This window comes from Ascaphus truei, chromosome 16 (genome assembly GCF_040206685.1).
Source record: "Ascaphus truei isolate aAscTru1 chromosome 16, aAscTru1.hap1, whole genome shotgun sequence".
Lineage (NCBI taxonomy): Eukaryota > Metazoa > Chordata > Amphibia > Anura > Ascaphidae > Ascaphus > Ascaphus truei.
The window spans coordinates 45,033,615-45,056,403 of record NC_134498.1 but is presented as its reverse complement, the minus strand read 5'-3'; the positions used below and the strand labels follow the sequence as shown (position 1 = coordinate 45,056,403).

The window sequence follows — 22,789 nt, the reverse complement described above, 5'->3', positions numbered from 1 at the left end:
AAATTAATTTGAACTTGTAGCAAGGAATATAATTATTTGTTAATGATGAGACACTGTTATGGTTGCTGTACCACTAATTTAAAATGATTCACAGTGCACCTTCAAAACAAGATGTTAAATATAAAAAGTATATCCTGGGGCTAAGTGTCAAAATAAATAAAATTAGAATTTATAATAGTACACAACAGGCTGAATGGTAATCAGCACTTTGTCAAATGATTTCATTTTTGATGATGATTTTAATAAAATAGCAATACTAAGGTTACTGGGAAGCCTGTGTGATGTGTGTGTACTGTTTTTATAGTAAATATTGCATTAGTTCTCAGTTGGAATTTGTATTACACAATATTCACTAATTTGGGTATGTGGCTACTGACAATCCATGGATATTATTTAGGGGTTTCATTGTGTTTACACAAATCGTCTGTAACATTATTAGTTTTTCAGTCAAATCTCCAGCTAAACAAAAGATGTCTGGTATTCATGTTCTCCCTTCTAATTTATATTGAAGGTTGGAAAAAAGGATATTTGTACTCTTGGAAAATAAATACAAAAATTGTGTGCTCCTTTCTAATTGACTTGAAATGTATTAGTGATATTTTAAATTGTGATCCTAAGGGGCCTATTCTCTTAGCCCCAAAGTGTAACAAACCACTTCTAAAGTGCCCTTTCCGATGGGGTGGGCATGCTTTGATATTATGTAAACCTGTCTCGCATGTCCAATCTGTGTCTAAAAGGCTTTTTTTAGAAGCGGTTTTACTCCGGCTCTGCCAATCCAATCGGTTTGTCAAAAAACCCTCAAACTTGCATCTTTTTACTAAAACTGCTATTCTAGTAGCTCCCTTATGCAAACCGGTTCTAAAAACTTAAATTTTTAGATTGTTATTGCGACTTGCATCCAGAGCCTGAAATATGGGTTTAGCCGAGAGAGCAAAACCAATCAGACTGGGGACGGAGTTAACGCCTCGGGTCATTCCCGCTTCTAAAGCACATACAATCCGGGCGGTTTGGTTGTTTAAACTGTGCGGTTTGTCACTTTTTATAGAAGCGGTTTGCAATAGAGAATAAGCTTTTTTCTCACATTTCATTCCGCTACTTATGAACACGCCAACCCGCCTGGATTAGCATTTACTTCGGAGCTACGAGAATAAGTCCCCAAGCCTTTTAACAAAAGAGTCACATTTAGTTGCATCTTTTGATAAAAACTTAATTTAAATCAGGTTACCTACGATAAATTTCTTATTTTCTTGTGGACTAAACCTCTTCACTTACCTCATGAGAAGGTAACAGGCTGGAACCGAACAACAAGGGAACAGGAGATATGTGATATTTGTATTCTGTTTGTAAAATACATTATTCGTCACATTATTAATTTGCAAGACACCAACATATTCAGCATCCCGGTGTGATAGAGGTAAGAGACAATTATATCCATGAAACACACCACGTTCTGCCCAAATTAGCTCACAATCTAAAAGATACATTATAACTATTCATATTATTCCAGTATTTGAAATGATGATGGGTTTCTCTGCATCATTTCATCCAGAATGTTTTTTTGGGTGTGCAGAATCAAGTTGTGTTCAGTACACACCCATCCTGTGTGTGTAATTTAGTCGGTTATACTGTATAGATTCACATTGGTTTCCAACTCAGATGACATACCAGGAAACAAGACGCCCATTTCAATGCATCTTTCCAGGTTGAACGTATCAGCAGCATTGTAGTTTTAAAATTTAAATAACCTTCCTGATCTTTAGTAAAAACAGAATATCTTATGTCTGAGTAGCAGAGATGTACGAGCTGGTTGCGTTTTAGTTGGCGGATTTTGTGATGATTTCTTGAATGACCCGCACTTTGGTCCTGTGACCTTGTACATATGACCCCGCTATTTCTTATTCTTGCTTGCAATCGTTGATGTTTTTTTCTCACACACACACAAAAAAAAAACCCTGCAAATTCCCCTGAGTTTGTGGACATTTGGATCACACATTAAATAAGTTATGGTGGATAAAAAAAGTGACGAAAACCTCCTACCATACAGAGCACATAAACATGTCACGTGTGAGCACGTTCACATGTCTCCCACAGGTCTGTTACCATGCCTTTCCTCATTATCTCTTAGCATACAGTGCTTCCACAGCAGCTAGGGATTCTGGGTAATGACATGCAAATAAGTACACAGTGTCACCTTTTGCTTCTAATCGATTTTAACATGGACCCTGTAAGTTTGTGCCTGCCGCATTACAACGCTTTGCCGCACCGCCTGGGTTTAGGGGTGCCAGGTGGCTTCTCCAAAAATACTGGACACAGTGGTGAAAGATGTGATGTACTCGAGACACACACACACACACCTCTCTCCTCTCCATGCTGTTTCCTCCTCTCCTTGGCCCCACCCCCTTACTCCTGACACCTGCTCCTGATTGGCTGCTGCTGGGTAATGCAGTCAATCAGGTTGGAGGAAGCTGCCCAGCCCCCTAGCAACAGCCTTGCTCGGGGAAATCTCGTGGGCCCCTAAGCCAGTCAGGTCACTATGTCCAGAGAGGTAATACCGGACACATACATGTCCATCAGTACCTCTATTTTTTTTACTGGACAGAGTGTCCAAATACAGGACAGTCCAGTTCAATACCGGACACCTGGCAACCCTACCTTGGTTAAAGAAGTGCAGAGTCAGTATAACCTACTCACAGATAGCTGTTTTGACCTTTTGGGTCTCAGTGTGAGGCTGGTTATACTGGCTTTGCAGTGTGAAGCTGGGATTGGTTTCAACAAAACGTATACTGGATAGGAAGCAAATGTGATGCACTGCGCTCGTTTGCATGTCATTACCCAGAATCCCTGGCTGCAGTAGAAGCAGTGCATGCTAAGAGATAATTGCTTGATAAAGAACGCTGTGGCGTTCGAAACGCGTTGGATGGGTCTCATGACACATTAAAGTACCCTTTTACATATTTTGATTTTGGGTCCTTTCCTGCTCCATTTGGTTCGTGCGCTCCTCCCAATTTTTTACTTAAAGCTGCAGTTCAGTCAATATCCTGCATGTGTGGTTTTTTTAATAAATCAGTTCTGTAGTAAGAAAAAATACTTTTAGCATTTTCTGTTTTTAAAAAAACCACTTTGAAAGACCAATTTTCTTGTATTCTATTTTAACAGCCATTTGCTAAGGCACTGCCCCTTCGTGTCCTGTCACAAGCCCTGGCACACCCCTTTGTCAGCCCTGCCCTCCCTCTAGCACGTCAGTGCAGGAGTGCTCATGAATATTCATGAGCTTCCACTGACAGACAAGCAGAATATAAACAGATCCCTTCACTAATTATGTCACCAAATTTCGACCTATCAATACATGGAGAACGAATTGACTGGCAGCTATACAGTTCTTTAGCTAATTAGAGATTGCACACATAAAACTATTGAAGTAAAAAAATTAATTAAAAAAAAAAAAGACTGAACTGCAGCTTTAAGAGATAATGGGGAAGGGCAGGGTTACAGACCTGTCTGAGACATGTGAATGTGCTCACAAGGGGTACTTTTATTTGCACATCTCTACACAGTACATACAATTCTTTGCTTAGCCCTATCATGCTGTGGGGCCCTTTGAACTGTAGAAAGGTTAATGGTACATATAACAGTTCTTGTCTTCCGATACTTGCACTAATTGTTGTTTGTCTCCTGATTTCCTGCGCTGCACCAAACCTGATTTATTGTATCAGAAACCGAGATACAAGGCACAGGTAAGCGAATCCCGGCGCCGTTATTTATAACTTTATTGATTTCGTGTAAAGAAAAACCCTGAATAACGTTGATTAGAAATGTGAGCAAGATTTAAAGACGGTATAACAAACAGCACGCTATGCACAAAGGGAACTAAATCTAACTCACTTTTATTACTTCGCTTAAAATGTGATATTAAGAGAACATGTTTTCTTCCATTAATCAATCACTAAGATTTAGTATTTATCCAAACAGCATTTTCCTTTTAGGAACCACAGTCCATTGGGTACAAGGTAAAACACACCTGAAGCATACGGGAACTCCGCTGGCTGATACTATACATCGCAGATGCTCTGACCTTTGCCCCTTGCAGACGCCCTTACCAGAACACCCTCCTCCTGTCTCTAAGTTCTCCCTACTTAGCACTTGGATTGTAAGCTCTTCGGGGCAGGGACTCCTTTTCCTGTTATAACTTCCATGTCTGAAGCGCTTATTCCCAATATGGGTTATATTAGTACGTCATGTGCACTACTGCTGTGTACATAGCTGGCGCTATATAAATAAAGATATAAATACATACAGTTGGTTGTAAAACACATTCAAATAGAATGGCGGTGGTTTTTAATTGGACGTATGTGCACTCAGGTCCCATCGGTACCTAACAGAAAGGTAAAGTTCAGCGCTTCCACTGCAGCCGGGTTTCTGGGTAATGACATGCAAATGAGCACACACTGTCTCACTTTTTGCATCTTATCCATTAATTCATTAGCTAAACTTTTGCCTGTTATGTATTTTATCGACCCGTCAGCTAATACAGCATTTAATATATAGTTTTAATTGCCCTTAAAGAAGCACATTAATTATATTAAAAGCTTTTATCGAAAAACATAAATCAATCTCTTATGTTAAGTTATTTAACGAACAACTGCTAGCCTGTACAATGACAACCGAGTTTGTATCTTCGTCCGCTGGGTCATGAACCCTCGGAATAAACAAGCATATTATTTTCTAAACCATATCTGTATCATATTGTGCTTCGTTTATGCTCGGCGAAGTTCCACCAACTGCTCCAGTCGTGGCTGATGATAGCTACAGTAGTGTAATTGTGACAATAATTACCATGTACACACAATATGAGACGGAAAAAAAACCAGGACAAAGCCATAATACAAAAGAAACTTAGGTTAAGATTTTTTTTAAAGAATGCCCTGCCAAATAATAGTATGTTACAAGACAGCAATTTATTCTAGCCTTTTAGATCTGAACATTTTCTACTGTGATGCTAATCAAGACCCACTGACAGTATGTATACCAACACTAATTCATAGGCAATGTCGCGTGGTCATTAAATGTGCATGACTTTACAGCAAATAAAAACTCCACGTGTGAGCACGTTCACACGTCTCCGACTGCAACCCTGCCTTTCCTTATTATCTCTTAGCATACAGTGCTTCCACTGCAGCAAGGGATTCTTGGTAATGACATGCAAATGTGCACTCACAGTGTCTCTCACCTTTTGCTTCAAATCCATTTTGACATAGACCCCCATAAACGTACGCCTGCTGCATTACACAGCTTTTCAGCGCAGCCTGGGATAAAGAAGTGCATAGCCAGTACATAACTTTACAGAAAGTTTAGAACCAGCGCACAAAAAGGTTCTCTGCAACACATATATACATATATACATATATACATATATATATATATATATATATATATATATATATATATATATATATATATACATATATATACACAAACACACACACACACACACACACACTGCACTTAAATACTTTAAATAAAAAGGTACATGTATATATCATTTGAAGCTAGGTGTCGAGCACCGAAGCAGGAAGCTGATCTGCTTATTATTTATTGCTTGGAAATTCAGGGCTGGGGGTATCAGAATATCTGAATGCACCAAACAGCCAGTAACCCCCTGATACTTTAACATTAATCACTGGTAGTTCAGAGATATTACAATGGCTGCTGGCAAGGAAGAAATACTTAATTGCCAGCAAGCCAATGTCTATTGCAACATCAATCAGTGTTCCCTAGTAATGTCGTACTTCTAAGGATCCATTTTTCATCCAGCACTTAAACCAATAGCATCTTTTTCATACACCCAACTGAAAAGAGATAGGACACTGAGATGAAAGCGTTATATTCCACTGTTCCACTAATGTGTTATTCTGAAGGAGCCCATAGTGCATAGCTCATTGGCCGTGTAATATTTGATCACCATAGACTTTACTTCTACAGCCCTTCAAGGGCTGCTATTCATTAAAAAGGCATTAGCCATTAGTGGGAATTACATTGAATGGACATTAATTAGTGCTGATGCCGTTTCGTGAATGTCCCAGTGTAGGGGGAGTTTAGAGAACATTCTGTCACCATAACACATTGCCACAGTAAATTTCCATTCTTTGAATATTTTTTTTTAAAGGGGCCTCTACAGAGGGCCCCAATTCCCCAATTTATGGGGAATGGTTTTAAAAGAGACATGTTTTAGGCAAATACTCACAACTGGGTATTTTAATCACAGCGATACATTCAACAACAATGTCTGTGTAGAAGCAAATAAAAACATGAGTACTTCTGTACAAATATGTATATAAACTGTACCTGTCAAATACTTTATTTATTTATTTATTTTTTAACAGTACCAGCCCAGCTCATAAATATTACCTGGCTGTGGACCCAGGCTCAGAATCTCTTTACCTGTCCGATACAAACACCCGGAGGGTTTACAGAGTGAAATCTCTCACTGAAATAAAGGAGCTGACAAAGAACTTTGAAGTGATAGCTGGGACTGGGGACCAGTGCCTCCCGTTTGATCAGAGTCACTGTGGAGATGGTGGAAGAGCAAATGAAGCTTCTCTCAATAGCCCAAGAGGTAGGGAATCTTGAAAGAACTCCTCTGTTTTGAAGGTGCTTTTGCACTCGAAACTTTTTAGAATAACATAATTTCTACTGTAGAAACAAAGCATCTGCCCACAAAATCACATACTTCTTTTCTTATTTAACTGGGAGGTGTATTTTTATCATAAACGGACAACAAATTAATGAGTCGTAATAATCTAAGAACAAACGGGTGAAGAGTAATGATGAAAGTGATACAATTCTTGAGGTTTTATAAAGGGTCAGCCCCTCGTTGGACCAAAGAGAACTGATGGCAATGGCATGTTTAATAGGTTACATGTTGGGGATATATATGGAAATCATGCATGTTGCTCCAAAGCAAAAGATTTGCATTTCCACCAGCAACATATGTATTAAAGCTGCAGTTGAATCTTTTTTTTTTTTTTTTTTTTTTTTTACTTCAATAGTTTTATGTGTGCAATCTCTAATTACCTAAAGAACTGTATAGCTGTCAGTCAATTCGTTCTCCATGTATTGATAGGTCGAAATTTGGTGACATAATTAGTGAAGGGATCTGTTTATATTCTGCTTGTCTGTCAGTGGAAGCTCATGAATATTCATGAGCACTCCTGACGTGCTAGAGGGAGGGCAGGGCTGACAGAGGGGTGTGCCAGGGCTGGTGACAGGACATGAAGGGGCGGTGCCTTAGCAAATGGCTGTTAAAATAGAATACAAGAAAATTGGTCTTTAAAAGTTGTTTTTTTAAAAAGAGAAAATGCTAAAAGTATTTTTTCTTACTACAGAACTGGTTTATTAAAAACAAACATGCAGGAAATTGACTGAACTGCAGCTTTAAATGTGTTAATCTTGTTTCTGACATTTAGCACATATCTCTTTGAAGGTTAAATGCCACATAGACGTGGTGGATTTATTTGAAGAGAGCAAAAACTTTTGATACATCTCATAATATTATTCTCTGGCTCTTCTCACATGACCAACATCATCATCACCTTCTTCTTCCCCTCCTGGTACCACCAACACCACTAAAAGTTGTAGTTACACCAAGGATCACATCATCACCTCTTCTACTACTACTATGAGAGTTCCTTCTTACCCTCTACTTGTGCAGTATGTGCACCACAACACGGCCAACACCACCAACACCAGGCTCATCATCATCTTCATCCACAGCAACATCTACCTCTTCCATGTCTGATTCTTGGAAACATAGGACCAGATACCCAAAGCCAGGTCTTCCCTCTCACTCACACTCACAGCATGTCTGCCTAATCTGGTATGGATGGCTAATCTCTCCATGGCCCTTGGAGCGGCGCCAACAACATGGCATTCTTCCTGGACAACCTTTTCCCTCCTGGTGCCCTGTTTGTCCCCCACAATAACGCCACTACATTCAGGAGGCAAGAGGGGGGATGCTAGTAATTATACAGCTGTGGAGACTGGCATTGAGGATTAGTATTGTAACCCCTCTTTCGCTCACCTCAGACTAAGGCTAAGTCCATCGACACTAAGCCCGTGCGGAGGCTGAGGGAAAGCAGGTGCTTTCCCTGGCCTTATTACTACGTGCGCCGTCCGGGGGCATGTCTATGGGCGGGTCAGTGACGTCACGGAGCAGCTTCACCCTCATTGGGCGAACCGCTCACGTGACCCGCCCTGGGCGCGTAATCTAAAATTTGATTGTCGGCTACGCTTCCGCACACCTGCGGAAGCGTGCGTGAGCCCCTGCTAAAGCTGCTCTCATTGCAGCTGCAGGGGCTCACTGACACGCGTGTCTAAGCGCTGACCATGCCCGCGGCCTAACACACTGCTGAGGCGGGGGGACAGAGTTCTACTCCCCGATATGACCGGAACATGAGCATGTGGCTAAGAATCGGACACTAGGACACGACACTGGGTTATGGATAACCATACAAGTATTTATATTTAACCCCTATAGCCGTAGTTATATAAACATAATTGTGATCCTCTGTGCGAGGATCATATACATACATCCACAATACTGTTAATGCACTGCGCAGTTGTGTGCAAATATGTGATTTTAAACGTAATAAAGTGTTTAAAGGTGTTAAGGTGAATATTGTATTAAAATATACAGTGATTAAGATTGGGTATAAAAGATGGCTCATAAACCTCTGGTGAGGACTTGTTTCCTGAACCTTGAAGTCTCAATCCTCCACAGCAGCTGCTGATTTTGTAGTAATAGCAGTATTTCATTCTAGTTTCCTCTCTAGGGTCCCACTTCTTCTTAGCCCTTTCCTGCCACGACCTTGTCTACAATCACCACAACCATGACTACCATCACCATGACCATGACTACCATCAAAACGACCATGACTACCATCACCATGACCATGACTACCATCACAACGACCATGACTACCATCACCACTACCATGACTACCATCACAACGACCATGACTACCATCACCACGACCATGACTACCATCACCATGACCATGACTATCATCACTATGACTACCATCCCCACGACCATGACAACCATCCCCACGACCATTACTACCATCACCCCGACAATGAATATCATCACCATGACTACCATCACCATGACCATGAGTACCATCACCACGACCATGACTACCATCACCACGACCATGACTACCATCACCACGACCATGACTACCATCACCATGACCATGACTACCATCACCACGACCATGACTACCATCACCACGACCATGACTACCATCACCACGACCATGACTACCATCACCCCGACCATGACTACCATCACCACGACCATGACTACCATCACCACGACCATGACTACCATCACCATGACTACCATCCCCATGACCATTCTCGTCTTTTCCTAATACAATTAGACATTTTTATTTTCAGAGTATACTTTGTGTGTATCTGTGTAACATTCCCATCCCAACTCTATACATATTTATAGCGTCTGCAATAAGAGGCATTTGTACACATATTTGCAATGCATGTTGACTTTGTAATGCTTGGCAAATATGTCTGCCATTTACATTATTTTGTTTGTGAAAAAAATATGAATAAGAAATGTGAATTTCGCTTGAATCACGAAAAATGTGCGCATCTTCGATTGTGAAGGCAAAAAAAACCCAGAATACCGGGACATTTTAATTTAATTCATTTTGTTTTTGGGGGTGTATATATAGTTGCCCTTTTTCCTAAGGTTGAAATGGTAATTAACCAAATAGGACCTCAGCGAGTGTTAATAGTCTTTTGCAAATCAGACTTTGAGGTCGGGGTCTTCAGGTTCAGTCCCCAGGCCAGGTTTGCAAGACTTCTCAAATGAATACTTAATTATCCTCGCTCTAATTAGCACTAAGACAACCAGTTGGTTTCTCGTTAGGGAATGACCTTGGGGGGGGGGGGGGTCTTGCTTTGCAGTCCATCACTCAATCAGAAACTCTACGTCAATTAGCATGGTAGTGTTGTAGTAGCCATATCAGCCATGAGAGAGTTGGGTTCTTTTGCAGACAGTGATAGTCTTTAACCCTTCCCAGACAGCAGGGAACCAACACGAGTCACATTTTTTATACATTAGCTTTTCATTAAAGCACTCATGGTGATGGGTGCCCATTTCAGTACAGGACTCGGGAAGGAAGTAGTCTTTCTGTAGAAAGACAGCCCCACGTACTCTGCAACTTCCTAAACATAACAAGTTTTGCAAACTGTTGCCTAAATTGCCAGTTTTGACTACTTTGTAGACTTTTGGAGAACATACATTGATTAACTTGATTCACTTTGACTTTGAACTTATTTAGCATGCTGGGTGTGACAGGCAAGCGCCTATAATTGAATGTTTTCAATACTGCACCACGGGCTACTCCATTTTTGCACTGTGGGGTGCTTAGTTATTACTTGGGTTCTTGGGGATTCTTCTTAACCCTTTATTTCCTGTTACACTTCTGTTGGGATTTGTAATTAGGATCAGCAATCTGCATGGTGTGGCTTCAAGCAGCAGCGGATTTTTACAGTTTTAAATTAATTTTTGCAATTAAAATAAAATATATTGTTTTGCAATACTTTAGTTGTGACCAGGAGTCTCCTGGCGCATGGCTATACAGCTGCTTCATCATAACCTCTTCTGTACTGTTATCATTTAAATGTTGAACAGGTGGTTGAAGGCAGGTGTGACCCCATTGGGAATTAATCCAGACACCAAAAAAAAAAAAGAAAGCGGAAATTTGTGGTAAAAAGGTCTCTTTATCCTCACGCACATTTACCTCATATTTAAAGAAAAGTGCTTCATCCAAAAATCATATAGATATATGCAAATTCCTTCACAATGACTGAACATACCTTACCTCAGGGTTCTCAACTCCAGTCCTCAAGACCCCCCCAACAGGTCAGGTTTTCAAGATATCCCTGCTTCAGCACAGGTGGCTCAATCAGTGGCTCAGTCGAAGACTGAGCCACTGATTGAGCCACCTGTGCTGAAGCAGAGGCTGATTGAGCCACCTGTGCTGATGCAGGAATATCCTGAAAACCTGACCTGTTGGCTGGGGGGGGGATCTTGAGGACTGGAGGGGAGAACCCTGCCTTTACTTGCTCCGCAATGCTACAGGACACTGAAGAAGTTAAAGAGCCGACTTTCAATTCACCTCCGCCCCCCTCCACCGCGGCGGATCGAATTATTGGATCTCTTAGATAAGCTGTAATAAATGGCATTCTGAGTAATTGGGAGTTGCCAAGATTCTTTATTTTATTTGTAATCTTTGTGAATGCATCTCTCCGGAGACTGAGAGCAGACCACTATAGAGAGATTTTCAATTTAGATTTCTATTGTTGTTGCTGTACTACCGCCTGGCTCGGAAAGGCGGGGTAGAAATCCTTGTCGGGACTTGCACATACAAACCTCAATTCACACAGATGTACCCTGCAGATGCTTAAATGGGCCACCTGTCCTGCATGACAAGTATTTCAGCACTGTGCAGCCTGTAGAATATGGTTAAGTACCTGAAGTGCCGCTCTAGACCAGGGGTGCTCAACCCCTGTCCTCAAAAAGGGTCAGGATATCCCAGCTTCAGCACAGGTGGCTCAATCAGTGTCTGTCAAAGACTGAGCCGCCGATTGAGCCACCTGTGCTGAAGCAGGGGCTGATTGAGTCACCAACGCTGCAGCAGGGACTGATTGAGCCACCTGTGCTGAAGCAGGGACTGATTGAGCCACCTGTGCTGAAGCTGGGATACCCTTAAAACCTGACCTGTTGGGGGGGTCTTGAGGACTGGATTTTAGCACTGTTGCTGAAGACGGCATACTGCATTATAGGTTGCGAGAGAATTCAGTGATAACCCCTACTTTTCACTGACGGTCTGAGATAAAGCTTTGGTCTGATTTCAAAAAAAAATTTACAGTAAGTTTCAAGAATACCAACGCTCTGCTTTTTTTGACATGAAACTGTTTTCCCTTTTTTCCCCCAAAATAACGAGTCCGTTAATTTCAGCCGTGGCAAATACGTGTTATTTAACATACGTTGTCTCCTTAAGAGGTTCTTTTTCAAGGCGATCCCGGCATTATCTTTTACTCTTTTACCAACAGTGTAGGGTAAAAAGAAAAATGTAAATGTTGTGTAATTGTTTTTTGGATTAAACACAGACCTGATAACGCTCCGTGATGTTCTGTGCGTTTCTGAAGTACGTTTCACAAATCTGAAATATCAATTAGCCCACAAACTTTCACCTAGAGAATTCACCTGTTTGTTTTTGTATAGCAGCATCCATGTACATAGCACTTTACAGCAGTAATACACGTGACAAAATAGTGAGATATATTGGGGAAAAATGCTTCAGACATAACAGTAACCCTTAGGAAAAAGAATCCCTTCCCCCAAACGCCTACAATCTAAATGGAAGGGAGAAGTTATAGTGACAGTAGGAGGGCGTTATGATAAGTGCGTCTGCAAGGGGTCATGGTAACTGCATACGAGATGTATAATACTAGACAAGAGAGCTACCCAAATGCTTAATTATAGTGGTACGTTTTAACATGAGCCTTAAGGGTGGAGAGAGAGGGCGCTTATTAGATAGCGAGAGGAAGGGTATTCCAGAAGTGTGGGGCAGTAAGTGAGAATGGTTTTAGGTTGGAGGCGGCTTTAAATACTAAAAGGGGAAAACAGAAGACAGGACATTCATGAGCAGAACGCAAGGGGCGAGCAGGCGTATAGCGAGAAGTTAGGACTGGCATGTGAGATGGGGCAGAAAATCGACAGGTTTTAGCTACATTGTGAATATGAGAGGAGAATGTGAGGGAGGAGTCAAATGTGACCCCTGACAGCGTGGTTGTGGTACGGGGGTGTATGATAGTGCTGGCAATAGTAATGGGGAAGATTGCAGGAGGGCCATGCTTGGGAGGACGTATGAGGAGCAGCGGCAGATTTGAAGATCAGCCGCCCCTAGGCACTTACCAATGGCGGCCGCCTCCTTGCTGCCGCCCGCCTTCTCCTTCCGAAATCACAGCGTCAAATTACGCTGCGGACGTCACCGATGTGACATCACACGGTGTCTCGTTCCCATGGAAACGTGATGTAATTTAACGTCGTGACGTTATGTTGCCATAGCAGCAAGCCACCGTGTGACGTCACCTTGGTGACGTCCGCTGCGTCATTTGACGCTGCGATTCGGAAGGAGAAGAAGGGTGGCAGCATTGAGGCGGCCACCACAGGCAAGCACCTTCCTGACAGGTCTGATAGGCCCAAGAGCGCTTCATCTGTACGTGGGGGCGGACATTTTGGGGCCTAATGGGAAAGCCGGCACCGATGAGGAGTTCCATCTTTGATTTGTAAAGTTTGAGATTTGCCTATTAATGATTTAATAAACATGTTAATAAGCAGCGGCCCAGTACTGAGCATTGATGTTCTGTACTTACAACGTTAGCCCAAGCTGAAAAAGATTCAGTTTATGACAACTCTTTGCTGCCTCTCTTTTAAGCCTTATCCATCCCAGGTGCAAATTCACCCAAACCATTTGTCTTTATTTTATACACTAACTTCCTGTGTGTCACTGCATCAAAGCCTTTGCAAAATCTAAGTAGTAGGCCACATCCTTGGTCTTAAATCCAACTCAACTCCTCAAAGTGAAGTAATAAGGTTAGTTTGCATGACCGAAGCCTGTATAAGTGAATACAGGAGCATTTACACCAAAGGATGACCAGGGTTACTTTTTTTAGGAGAGACATTTCAACATATGCTCTAGTTATAGATATATGCCAGGAGTGGCCAACTCCAGTCCTCAAAGGTCACCCAGGTCATGTTTTCAGGATATCCTTGCTTCAGCACAGGTGGCTCAATCAGAGGCTCAGTCGAAAACTGAGCCTCTGATTGAGCCAACTGTGCTGAAGCAGGGATATCCTGAAAACCTGACCTGTTGAGGGGGTGGGCATCAGGACTGGAGTTAAGCATCCCTGCATTAGAAGATGCTGCTGCAGTGTATGACAATGCGGAGTAGAATTGTAGTCTTCTCAGAATTAAAGAACTGACTGTATATTTGGCTTTACCATGAACACCTAGCTACCTTCATTCAGCGGCCCTTTATCTCCCAAAATATACAAAATAGGAACTGCTTTTGTTTGGCAAATACTGACTTATTATAAATTATAGTAAGTGGTTGTAAAAAAAGATAGATTTAACATTCAGGGAATGCATATTTCTATGAAACTTTCTACATGTTTCCAAGGAACAAATGTGTTTGTAAAATCTGATTTCATTTGTGCAAAAAAATTAATTGACTCATACATACTGTAGGGCTTATTCTCGTAGCTCCAAAGTGTGACAAACCCCTTCTAAAGTGCCCTTTCCAATGGGATGGGCATGCTTTGCTATTCTGTAAACCTGTCTCACATGTCCAATTCGCGTCTAAAAGGCTTTTTTAGAAGCAGTTTCGCTCTGGCTCTGACAATCCGATCGGTTTGTCAAAAAAGCCTCCAAATCACATCTTTTTACCCCAAATTGCAATTCTCGTCGCTCCGTTATGGAAACCGCTTCTAAAAACTCAAATTTTGTAACACCGCCTCAAAGGGGGGCGAGATTACAGTAGTATTGTGAGTTACATCCAGAGCAGGAAATATGGGTTTGGCTAAGAGAAGAAAAATCATAAATCAAACGCGGGTGGAGTTCCCGCTGGCGCTGAGCGCGCTCATGCTTGGAGAGCGCTCCAAGCATGAGCGCCGGGTGTCCTGCATTTACACGCGTGGGGGGAGGGGGGGCATTGCGGGTAGTTGAGCGCGCTGGAAAGTATAATTTTTTTGTTTACCCGGGTGAGTGTGTGTGCCCGCGCACGAGCGCCGCGCGCACAGCGTGAGCGGGGACTTACATATATCTATATATGTAAGTAACCGCTCAGCGCTAGCGGGGACGCAACCTAAAGCACGTACAATCCAGGCGGTTTGGCTGTTGAACCTTGGGGTTTGTCACTTTTGATAGAAACGGTTTAGAAGTGGTTTGCAATAGAGAATAGGGTTTTTTTTTATCACATTTCATACATGTGACCAAAACGGTTTGGCAATGACAACTTCGGAGCTATGAGAATAAGCCCCAGTGTTTTAAAGGGCTCCATTTGCTAAATCTGACCAATATTATGGAATTTGGCATTTGCAGGATTCGATTAGTTAGAGCAGGGGTGCGCAATCTTACCCTGCCGCCCCCCGCCTGCTTCCCTCCCTGCTCGCGCCAACCCCCCTCCCTTACCTTGTCTCCGGCGTCAAATGATGCCGCAGGGGTCATGTGATGTCGTGTTGCCATGGCGACACGTCGCCGAAGACAAGGTAAGTGAAGTTACAGAGGCCTGACGCGTCCTCCAGCATTCATTTAAATGCCTTGGGGGAAGAGCACGGGGCCTCTGCAACCGCCGCGCCCCCCCTGAACAATGTTGCACCCCCCATTTAATGCACCCCTGAGTTAGAGGTTGGTCCTACGACATACTGCTATGATACTATGTTTCTGAACGCATAAAATAGATACAATGGAGACTATCTTATCAATGGGGAAAGCTGGTCTTTTGGGATGGGAGAGTGAGACAGTGATTGTGGAGGGGATGCGAGTTCAAATTATTCCCTGGTTTATTACTAATTAAAAGCCTTCTCAACCTCCTCCTGACGTACAGCTGAGGGATTGGTCACTGACACTTACCTATGCAAATGAATTCTGCGCTTGCTGTCATTCAGCAAAGCCTCAGAGATATAATTAGAGCAAAAGTTCTCTTCCGTGGCTCTCTGTCAGACACGGCACAGATATATCTGGGGCCGTAATTTGTGCGAGCCGGGGCTTTTGGCAGGATAAGATTACTTGATTCCAAGGTGATTTGGCAAACTTTCAAAAGTAATCAGGCCATTCAGCAGATTTACAAAGCAGTTTATAATAGAAAGGTATGTGTGCAGGTTTTCAAAAAGTGAACATAATTAGAGCTTCTGCTTTTGATGTTTATTATTTGTGATAATGTTTACTTGCAGTATTTTCTTTTCAGAAATCAGTGTTTAGCGGTGTGAATGTTAGAAATAAATAAATGTTACACAATTGCATTTAGCGTTTAGCCGTGCATATTTTTTTAATCTCTGCGTCTTATCAGCGCCGTGGAGGTGAAACCTATAAGTAAATTAGGTTAATTATGATTACTGGTTTTAACCAGACTTTAAACTCTTCCCAAAAAACAAATAACGTATTCCCTAAATATTAAATATAATGTTAAATTCATTGTTTGCCAAGTGAATTCCGTTTCAGTGCTACTTTAAAGATACAGTAACACTTTGACACCCCGTGCAAATGAACGTGCTGATCTGGAAAGCAGAACAGCGTATAGCAGTATACTGTACATCTCATTGGCCGAGTCTTATTCTACATAGCACTTCACTAAACCTCACTGTCTCTCCAAAATTCCAACGTGTGAAATGGTTTCTTCACCATTAGAACTCCTGAAGTTTGGGGAATGATTCTCCTATTGGTCACTACTGGTCAGCCAATAAGGGTGAACCAGCCATGTCATGGCTGCGCCCCGTCACCCCCCCCCCCCTGTCTTTCCCCTGCAGCTCTCTGCAGACCGGGGAACTCGGCAGCACACGCCGCCAGCCTGGCAGACGCGCGTGCAGCGCAGACAGCGGGGCCGTAGCCTAAGGCCTGGTCCCCGCTGGATACTGCAGCGCCCGCTGTGGCGGACGCTGCAGGGACGAGAGCCCTCCCCTCAATGGCGCCGGGCCCGCTGCGAGGTGGGGCCGCAGAGCTGCGGCGAGAGTTGCTCCTGCTCTCAAAAGAATTGAGAGCAGGACTCGCGACGGAGCGCTAGGCCACGCCCCCCGGCAATTCTGCCAATAAGGGCGAACCTGCCGGGTGATGTCATGGCCGCGCCCCGTCACTCCCCCGCTACGCCCCCCCCCAGTCTCTCTTCCTGCAGTTCACTGCAGACCGGGTAATCGGCTGCACGCGCCGCCATCCTCGCGGGCGCGCGTGCAGCGGAGGCACTGGGGCCTTAGCCTAAGACAGGTCTGCAACCCTGCCTTTCACCATTATCACCTGGCATACAGTGCTTCCACTGCAGCAAGGGATTCTGGGAAATGGCAGGCAAATGAGCACACACTGTCACCTATTGCTTCAAATCCATTTTTAACGTGGAGCCACTAAGGAATTTATCTACAAGGAAGTGTCATAATCTTAGGGAAAGAAGAAAAAAAAAAGTTTGTCATGAGGCTATTTCTGCAGTGTTTCTGCAGTTGTTACATTAAGTTGGTAATTTTTAGAAAGGTTCCTATTTTTTATTGACAGGCTATAATGCCTGTGTGGGTTTCTTGGCAGTGTGCTGTACATGTCTGTGTCATTCCTATTTTTGGATGTTACAGAGTGTGACCAATACAGAAGGCAGCAATTTACTGTAGTTTGATGGATGTGTGCAGTGGACAGTGAGTGTAATTCAGTGCTTATGTGACAGCAAAAAAAAAAAAAAGAATACAAAGTAAGCATATTGCCACTGAAGTTCCAAAACAGGCAGCAATGCCATTAAAAAAGTCATATTTTGCACCAAATGATGATCTATTGCAGAATTTGTAGTCTAAGGTATGTGTTTCAAAACCTTGACAACTTTCACACTCCAGGTGACCGTTCTGAGTTCACCAAGTCCTCTGCCTTCTCTGTAGTGTTTTGTAAGAATTCACCACGCCATGGAACAGCATGTACCTGGCTAACAGGTAAATCTGTCTTTCCGTGCATACCGTGGTGGAATCTGCTGTGAAAGTTAGGGGTAAAAACAAGGCTTAATGACCGTTAAAATAGCGTGGGACTAGTTATAAACCTTTGGCACTATGCATTCACCGTGGAACAGCAAACAGTTTTCCAAGACGCTTTCTGGCGCACGTTATATTTCATCAGGGAGGGAGATGGAACCGGAATGAATGTGAGAATAATCATTTGAAATGCAGCCTTAGCGTCCTTAAATCCTGCATCGCATATCCAACAAAGCTATCACTTCTGACCATTCGTGTGTTGGTTTTCTCTTGACATCTCATGTCAATAATCCTTATAAACTTTACTGCAGAAACTCATAAATACAGTATCTAAACTTGAAGCCAGATAAACAATGACAGCATAGGCACGGGACTTCCCCATCCAAACTGAGAATGTGCCAGATGATCAATGGATTTGTATCAAACAGCAGTGAGCTGCATGCTTCGTCTTTATATAATTAACATGTTGTTACAGAATTATATAAGTTTGAGAGCACTAGAAACATAGGAATTGCAGTAGGCTCACGGAGCAGCATGCAGTGGGCTAACAGAGTTACACAATTAAGACTGGCCTAAGATAGGACTCCTGGTGTAAGCATGTTGTAGGTGAAAACCACAGGGTTTTACAGTAAGAAGGAAGACAGGGAAAATAGGTGAACCAAATGGATCCTTCTTCACATGCTGTTGGTGATACCAGTGTGAACCAAGGGTCGTTCGGGTTGTTGGGTTACTTACTGTTGTAGTTACCAGCATTCTCCCAAGGCATTTAAATGGCCATCCAATAGGAAGCCACAACAGAGGGTGTGTGGCTTCCCGTTGGCAAGATTTGGCATCAAATTTAATTTCCATGGAGGTAGCACAGATACTGGTAACTACCCCAGCAACTATCTCAGGAACTAGGGCAGGGGTGTCCAACTCCAGTCCTCAAGAGCTACTACCAACAGGTCAGGTTGTCAGGATATCCCTGCTTCAACACAGATTGAGCCACCTGTGCTGAAGCAGGGGTATCCTGAACCACTGACCTGTTGGTAGCACTTGAGGACTGCAGTTGGCTACCCCTACACTAGGGGGGGTCACCCGAGCTGAAAATAACAATGGTTCAGCTCCAGAGTACCCTGCCTGGTCCCAATGCTGTTAAAAAAAAATCAATGAGTCCGGGTGCGGCTTTAACTGAAAGGGATGTTGAACAAATGTGTTCTGTTGTCTGCAGCCAGGTTTTGTGTTCACATCCAAGTGTCTTTATCTTTCTGTAATAACAATGCATCTGCTATTCAGGATAGACAGTAATGAGCAGCTTGTTTTCATTTTAATTAATCTTTCCGCTCTTCATTTTAAGCCGACTTAACAAGGTAAAATCAAATGAAGTGGGTTTTTTTTTTATTTATATTTTTCCTTTTCATTTTTTTTGGGGGGGTGGGGGGGGGTTCTTATTGAAGATGATTTAACCCATTAGTGACTGGCTTCCGAGCCTTCCATTTACAGCAGTGGTGTTCAACTCCAGTTTTCAAGCCTCGCCAGCAGGTCCAGTTTGTCAGGATATCCCTGCTTCAGCACACGTGGCTCAATTAGTCCGTGCTTCAGCACTGGTGGCTCACTCAGTCCCTGCTTCAACACAGGTGGCTCAATCAGTCTGTGACTGAGCCTGTGATTGAGCCACCTGTGCTGAAGCTGGGATATCCTGAAAAACTGATCTGTTGGGGGGGGGGGGGGAGCTTGAGAAGTGGAGTTGAGAACGCCTGGGCTAGAAGAAAAACATTTTAGATTGCGTATGGCTGTCAAATACACAAGCAAGGAGAAGCTATGATGCCTCTCAACGTAACCATTTGACACTACTGAATATTCCAAGTGGACTCTTGTCACCAGAGCTAATTCTGCCCTTCTTCCCCAGGCATTACTGTCGATGGACATGGTTTCATTTACTTCGTTGATGGCACCATGATTCGGAAGATTGATAATAAAGGTGTCATTTCAACAGTGATTGGCTTGAACGGTCTCACATCAACTCAGCCGCTAAGCTGTGACTCTGGAATGGACATCACTCAGGTAAACTCATTGTTTTCAGATTATAGGGTGGGGACAGCATGATAACAGATGATCATTTATCATGCAATGTGTTGGATATCAAATAAGTACAATGAATAGACGGACAATTGCAAAACTATGTCCTATATGGGACCGTTGCATTTGTTTAAAATCAGTTTTAACCCTGAGGGCCCCATAACGGAGCCTGACCGTTGTGCCCTCGAAGGGCCCAATTGGCTCATTCTCTAGGGAAGATCGTGCTCACGGCTCCAGTAGAGCGGTGAAGACGGTCAGAATGGAAGTGGAGGATCCTCCACTTCTGTTCCCGTTCTACGGGATCGCTGCACCAAGCGATGATGTGGCAGAGATCTGGAAGCGGGTTGTCACCCGATCTTCATCACTCAATGGGTTAACCCAGGGGCGGCCAACGCCAGTCCTCGAAGGCCACCAACAGATCAGGGTTTATGGATATCTCTGCTTTGACTGAGCCACTGATTGAGCCACCTGGGCTGAAGCAAGGAAATCCTGAAAACCTGACCTGTTGGTGGCCCTTGAGGACTGGAGTGGGCTACTCTTGGGTTAAACGGTTAAACAATAAACACCAAAGCCACACAAGTCCCACATTTTCTGTTATACTATACTTGCTTCTTGATGCCGCTTACTTGAGTGGGCTTGTAATGGTTCACAAACAAAACATTTACAACTCTGGCTTTCTACTGTTCATGTCTTTTTCCTTTGTCACGTTAGCTAGGTTAGCTTTAACTTGGCTATAAATTTGTTTTTATAAAATCTAGAAATTACTGTACTGTACATAACCGTTAAAACCAAGCCTGAAAATTATGTCTCACACCTAGTTTTAATGACCCATATTAGTCCATTTTACAAATAAAAAACATGCCTTTATTTTGCATTCGTAGGGTTACTAACAAGACATTGCAGAGTGCTGTCTTTGTAGGGTTAAAGATGCCAGAATCGTAAGCAAAGAAATATGGGTGGATCTCTAAACAACAGTAAAAAGCTCTAAATAAAGATAATGTGATAGAAAAGGCATTTTTCTCTCTCTCCCCGACTGTATCAAGCTCCATTCCTACTCATGGCACTCTCCATATGTAGGGTGTCTTTTAGAGGAGCACCGCTTTTGAATAATGCAGAATTGGTTCGCCATGTTTTCAATTTTATATTACAGCCGATACTGTAAACTTGGTGAATATTTTATATTGCAAACTACTTCCGTGTCCCCTCGAGTTTCACGATCTGGTTAAATAGTTGGGCATGCAACATAAAACTTAGGATATGAGAGCAGCAAATAGGAAAGCAGCCTTTATCATCTTGTGCAATATGGTCTATTTGCGACAGCAATACCATTTGCAAGCAAATTAGCTACATACTCTAAAGGACCTTATGGTTTTTAATAATAAGGTACCACCCCCCGCTGATAAATTGCTTTGCTCTGAGTTGGGAAGTTGAAGCAGTCTAGCAATTCTGCATTCACAATTGTTGTTTTAAAACAAGTGGGATGGAAAACAATGCAGAAAGGTTGGTACCATTCGGATAGGGCTAATTCACAGCGGCAATAAAAATGAGAATTGTTCTGAGTGCCCTTTCTCTGACTTCGATCTTGAACTAGAAGTCTGTGCATCACTGACTTGTATTTAACTGTTTATGTGAAAGATGAAATCATGGGTCGAAGTTGGGTTATTAATGGATGTCCGGTGACATCCTTGCAGTCAGACTGAGGTGTAGTAAGGGTAAAAGATGAACAAACGATTCCAAAATCCTGTTTGTATCTCAGCAAAGAGAACAATATCTGGCTTCTCACCTATATATGTCCTTTGGCCTTTCTAAAGACATTGTGCTGTCGATTCACCTTTCATCCGAGAAAATGGTCCTTGTGTTTTGCGCTGATGTACGAGAGCAGGCAAAGCATCAAAACCTTCCCTCTGATACCAGCTGCAAAGAACTGAAGGATCTGAGGGAATCCAACATGGACAACCTCCAGATCTTGTTCAGGGAACGTACAATCTGGCGGAAGAGGATCTGAGCTGCCTGAGAGTGTTTTATGCAGAAGGAAATGTGAGCAGCTGAGGCCAAGAGAAGGCACACAAAGCTGCCAGTAAAGGACCAGTCCTGTTACATATGTAGCAATTTGTATAAAAGGTAAAAACAAAAAAACCTCACAAGTGAAACTAACGGTTCTTGTTTTAGACCCCCTTCCTTACTTGAATTCGAGTGTGGGTATAGTCCAGGCCTGCACAACTCCAGTCCTCGAGGGCCGCGAACAGGCCAGGTTTTCAGGATATCCCTACTTCAGCACAGCTGGCTCCATTAGTGGCTCAGCATGACTGAGCCACTAATTGAGCTAGCTGTGCTGAAGTAGGGATATCCTGAAAACCTGGCCTGTTTGCGGCCCTCGAGGACTGGAGTTGTGCAGGCCTGGTCTATACTGTAGTGGTGTGGGGTGACATTAAACCTTCCATACTGTCCACAAACAACACAGTATAATACAACGGAGCCCACAAAAATATCTACATTCTATATGTATATATGCAGAGTGCAGTTGCTATGGTAACTTTAGAATAATTTCCTGACAGTAATATTTTTAATGTTAGTGCTTTATTTACCATATCCATACAGAACAGGTTTTTTTTTTATTCTCTTTTAGCAGAGGTCAATCGCACACGTATAATGATACTTATTATTACTGGAAAAATTTTTTATAAAGTGTTCTCAATGTCCACTGCCTTTTAGAATTGTAACATATATTAATGCAGCCTAAAATATTAGCACAACATGCCTGGCATACACAACAACCAGCATTAAGGGGAGAGAGAAAAAATGGGATTATAACATAAATGCAGGGGGAATACTTAAATACAGGTGAAAGTGAAGATAAGATCACCCAGCGCTCTTGTGAAAGTGCTATGATAATAAAATGGTGACAATACTATTATAATAATGCAATATAGTT

The 22,789-nt window shown here is 42.7% G+C and overlaps 1 protein-coding gene across 5 annotated transcripts in view; it reads left to right on the top strand.

Annotated features, from left to right (window-relative positions):
* The window catches only part of TENM1 (teneurin transmembrane protein 1), a 318,544-nt gene that overhangs the window by 252,027 nt on the left and 43,728 nt on the right, over positions 1-22,789 (top strand). For 4 of the 5 annotated variants that reach the window (XM_075573424.1, XM_075573422.1, XM_075573420.1 and 1 more), the window contains 3 exons: positions 3,714-3,734; positions 6,381-6,613; positions 19,688-19,842. In XM_075573424.1, the coding sequence (XP_075429539.1) occupies positions 3,714-3,734; positions 6,381-6,613; positions 19,688-19,842 (409 nt within the window). The remainder of the gene's footprint in view (positions 1-3,713; positions 3,735-6,380; positions 6,614-19,687; positions 19,843-22,789) is intronic. The other variant, XM_075573423.1, reaches the window with a different exon arrangement.